Below are 5,227 nucleotides of genomic sequence, written 5' to 3'. Positions count from 1 at the left end.
TGAAAAAATATTACTTTTTATGCTAAGAGTATTACTTTTATTATGGATATCAGTAGGGTTGATCCGTCTCACAGATAAAAATTTGTCAGACCGTACACCTACTCAAAAAATTATGTATCACTTCTGTCAAGTTTAAAATTGAAAGTGCTGCTTGATCTTGAATGGGAGGCTACCCGTAGTCAAGTTCACACAATAATTAACTCAGAAAACACATTTCTAGAGGTAAAAAATAAATGTTGATTGAATAGTTAGGGGAGGAGGTAAATTTATTTCTTGAAAGGGACTGGACAGGAAACGTACATTTTTTAAAGGCAAAAACTTGTGTGAGACGGTCTCACGGGTCAAATTTTGTGAGACGGATCTTTATTTGGGTAATCCATGAAATAGTATTGCTTTTTATGCTAAGAGTACTACTTTTTATGGTGAATATGGGTAGGGTTGACCCGTCTCACAGATTGAGATCCGTGAGACGGTCTCACATGAGACCTACTCTTTTTAAAAAGTGTACTATGTAGGTTTCAAAAAAATATATCATCCATACGTACACATCACTTGGAAAATCATATAATTTTTGTGGGCTTCAGGTACAGTGGATGAATTTAGAAAGGAAAAAAAATTGTTGATCCAATACATGTGAAATAGTTTCAAAATTAAATCATCTACTTCCTTTTATTATATGCAAGTGGCAACAACAATACACCACCAACATATTAGTGGTGAAATTTAGCCTTTACAAATGTCAACAATAAAAAACACAATCTGATGCGATCAATGGAAAATCACACACAATAAAAATACCTTGAACGATTATCACGAACTAATTTCTTCAATAAGTCGAATCAAACTGCTCCAAAAATATAACTGGGTATCAAAGAAAACGGGTGAGACGATTCTGTCCGGAGGCGAAACCACTCCAACGCATAAGTCAGTATAGTGTTTGAGAGAAAAATACAAGACTAGAGAAAATAATCGTAGATGAAAGCGTACCTTGATTAGTGCTAAAAACCCTTTATTTATAGGTGTAGAATCTTATATGACATGGATTTTGTAATATATGACAACTAGATTTGTGTATATTCATGAAATATTTTGTAATATCTCTAAAATATAATTGATGATGTGATAAGATTTTCCGTTAATTTTCAAAAGTAAAATAAAAATGCGAATAGTAAATGCTTCATCCAAGTATGCCGAATTATTTTGAAAAAAATAAATAAATAATCTAACTTTGAGGTAATTTTCCTGACACGACAATTTCTTTGCCTTCTTGTCCTTGGGGAGTAAAGAGAGGCAAAAGTAACATGGCTTTTATGAGTGGAACTGTCAAAACTGATTAAACCGGTCAAGAGAGTCCGTCCCACACATAAAATAGTTGATTTGGCAATTTTTCGAGCTTCCAAAATGATGGGCTGACCATCCCGACCTAGTCCAACTCACCGTCATATAAAATAGAGTGTTAGGTTGAAAATTTACTGACATGTTAGCCAGTTTTTACATTATCATATGTGGATGACGGATGTGATCCTTGTGATAAATCTTCTTACAGATCCAATTTGAGAGGTTTTAGTCGCACATTAACGTAGTCTAAAGAATTATAATAATCGACCATTAAATGTTACTTGGTAGAATCGAATATTACATCCGATATTAAGGTTTCTGGTTGACTGAGTAGCTTGACAATTGAAATCAGATAGTAAATCCAAGTCAAGACCAACGCGTATCTATCAAATTATGCATAAATTCCACTTGGAACAGATCCATTTTAATGATATAAATGATTGTGAATTTGAAGTGAGAAGGTTACCCCCGGAATTGGGTTTGACGAATGAATGGTAAAGAATTTAACAAGAATGCCTTTCGGCGAGAGGTGGTGGGGTATGTGTTTTCCGCGAAGATGTCACAAATCGGTAGAATTACAAGGCACCAAATTTCATTCACAGAACATGGGATGGCATTGAAAATAGGTCTGATCATGGCCCCCGCTCACATTTGCCTAATTACCTACTTCCTTTTCATTTGGGGTCCTGAATTTTAGTTCAATTTTTCATCAATATTTTCGAGTACCTTGGCGATAAACTAATCATAACCATTGATCAAAAGTCCAGTGCGATTTATCTGTGAGTTAGTGTGGAGTACACATTGTTGAGATAGCTTGGAATTTTGTGGGTTTCCTCTTGAAATAGTATATACATAAAGAGAAAAACATTTTTAGTGTTTCATGTTTGTCATTTTGATATTATATATTATCACATTTCAAAATTCATAATGTAATTTTTGAATTTTGCATTTTAAGTCGATGTAATTGAGATTGTTGCAATGATATCATCAACGTTACATCAGAAAAATGACTAAAGTTGCTAAAAATAAAAAAGATAGCATACTAAAACTAAAATTTGATAATATAGATAATCAAAATTGCATTGAGTCAAACATACATGAACAAAAGAGTGCTTTTCCTTGTATATAACATGATAAGATATTTTTAATTTGGTAAAAACTTGTGTGGGACGGTCTCACGAGTCGTATTTTGTGAGACGAGTGTCTTATTTGGGTTATCCATGAAAAAATATTACTTTTTATGCTAAAAGTATTACAATATTACTTTTTATTGTGAATATCGGTTTGGTTGACCCGGCTCATATATAAATATTTTTGAGACTGTTTCACAAGAGATCTACTCTTTTAATTTTAATTGTGATACTTGATTTTGAAAATCGTAAAAAAATATTAATGTTTTTAAAAGAAGATTAATTTTTTTAAAAAAATTAAACACTCATGTCACAGCTATGGGTATAAATGAATCGAATCGAGTCGAATATTATTAAAAATTTAATTTTCGTGTTCAGCTTGAATTAAGTATTTTTGATCGAGTTCGAGCTCGATTCGAAGCTCGAAAATTTAATTTTTTTGCTCGAGTTCAAGTTCGGCTCGAAATGTTCGAGCATGTTAGCGAACTATTCGAACTATTTCCCTTAGGTTCGATAAAGAAGGTTCGAAAGCTCGAAAAATCCGAAAGACTCGGGATGTTTATATATTCAATATATAATTATATTATATTAATAAAATATTAAGATTTGCGAGCTACTCCCAAACTATCCAATAAAATAATTTTGACTCAGATTCGGCTCGAGTTCGATAAGTTTGAATATGAAACAAATATTTATCGAGCCGACTAGAAAAGCTCTTTAACCTGCTCGATTCTTTTACAACCCTAGTTACAGCTATGTATTTCTTTGTTCGAATTCAATATTAGGAATGAAAAATGACGATCAAGCTGGAGAAACGAGTGTCAGTTGTATTGCTTGATTCGTGCAACATATACAATATATTTTATATATTACTATCAAACGAATGTTGGTAGTATCAATTTTATGGACAAAATTTATTTACATCCAAGTGTCTACCACCACACACGCATTTGTTCGTGACAACTTTACACTAACATGAATATGTAATTGACAAAGAACAAAAGCACTTCCTACTCACTTGACAATTCATTTCCATGTTTATAATTTGTCACATACACAATGTTTCGTGAATTGCCGAATTTATGTCTCGATACGACATGATCCTATGGTCACAAATTAATTCATCGATATCAATTTCATGTCATCGTACGTAGACAAGTAATAGCAGACAAAAACCTTAGTATTTTAGTGTCTCTGATAAATTAATGACGGATGTAATCGTATATATATTTATATATTTTTCAAAAAGAGATTGTCGCCACAATTTTTATTTAATAACAATCCTTCCCATCATATCAGTAGCCTAAGTTTAGGCAAACAGATTCACGAGATAAATGGATAATTTAATTACAAACATTATTTTTGAGGAAATAATCAGACATTTCAACAACCGCTATCTTTAGTTTATTTTGCAATTTTAGTCCCTTTTTCCATGTAGCATTTATATAACATTGACGCGAACAATGTAACATAATCACTTATATAAGAAAATGACTAAAATTACTAAAAATCGAACTATATAAAGCTAAAACTAAAATTTATAAATATAAAAAAAATACATTTTTCTTGAAATATGTTAGTTCAACCTTATGCTGGATCAAATTCAGTCAACCGGAGAGGGGTAAAAAAGTACAAAAAGGGAGCAATATTTCTCGTGGAGAGGGTTAAAATCAAAATGAGGGTCCCTAATGTATCGATCAAAAGCTACAAAGATGATTAAACCCGAGGACTTTGGCTCCCAAAAAATATAACCAAATACACAATGCCCAAAAACACCTGTGCCTTCTTCTTTGCCCCCCACAATACCACATGGCCTTTTACTCATAAAAAATAAAAATAAATAAAGTTCATTTTTTTATTCCCCCCACTATATATAATAGCATAATCACTCTCATTCTTCCCCAAGTTTCCAACCCACTCCATCATATTAAAATAAACAACTCCTTCGAGATTCACACATATTATATGCAAATACACATATATATTCTTGAATTTTTCACCAAAAATGGCCATCAGAAATTCAAGCAAACTCTCACAAAAAGCAGTGATTAAACAAATAGTGAAGCGATGCTCCAGCTTAACGAAGAAATACGAAAACGAAGAAGGGCTACCATTGGATGTGCCAAAAGGGCATTTTGCGGTGTATGTAGGGGATAACAGAAGCAGATATATTGTCCCAATTTCCTTCTTGAACATACCCGAGTTCCAAAGTCTACTGCAGCGTGCGGAAGAAGAGTTCGGATTCGAGCAGCACATGGGGCTTACTCTTCCCTGTGAAGAAGAGGTTTTCGAGTCTTTGATCTCAACGCTTAGGTAGAATTTTTAGTTTAAAGGGAAATAAGTTTCATTTTTATTTTGATTACGTGAGAACCCCTGGTCGTTATTTTTCGATGCGCATAAGATAAATCTCGGTTAATGCATCCTGAGAAATATATTTTAGATTAGAGAAATGTTTGAGTTTGAATCTCAACATTAACCGATTGTACCACTTGGTCTAGATGAGTAGTAACTTTGTAATTTATCAAGTTTTATTTCATACTTATGAATGGTTCTATAGATGAAATCAATGAGAATTGACGGATTAAATACATATGTGAAGAGTTCCATTTTTTTTTATGAAATATATGATGATAATGGATTTATTTAATCTACCAAAATACACAACTTTTATCACTACTTCGCCCAAGAAAAGTCGAAAACTTTTTGGTGTTCAATGCATTATAATACCAAGATGAGCAAAGGGAGTCGAATATTTTTTT

The 5,227-nt window shown here is 32.5% G+C and overlaps 1 protein-coding gene across 1 annotated transcript; it reads left to right on the top strand.

Moving 5' to 3' along the window:
• Positions 1-4,370: 4,370 nt before the first annotated feature.
• Positions 4,371-5,002, top strand: LOC140807687 (protein SMALL AUXIN UP-REGULATED RNA 51-like). Its single transcript, XM_073164645.1, has one exon. It carries the CDS (start codon positions 4,474-4,476, stop codon positions 4,783-4,785), a length of 312 nt encoding a protein of 103 aa, XP_073020746.1. The 5' UTR covers positions 4,371-4,473; the 3' UTR covers positions 4,786-5,002.
• Positions 5,003-5,227: the final 225 nt, after the last annotated feature.

This window comes from Primulina eburnea, chromosome 12, assembly GCF_022965805.1.
Source record: "Primulina eburnea isolate SZY01 chromosome 12, ASM2296580v1, whole genome shotgun sequence".
In the NCBI taxonomy this organism is placed as follows: domain Eukaryota; kingdom Viridiplantae; phylum Streptophyta; class Magnoliopsida; order Lamiales; family Gesneriaceae; genus Primulina; species Primulina eburnea.
The sequence above is the reverse complement of the archived record's forward strand: the minus strand, read 5'-3'. Positions and strand labels throughout refer to the sequence as shown.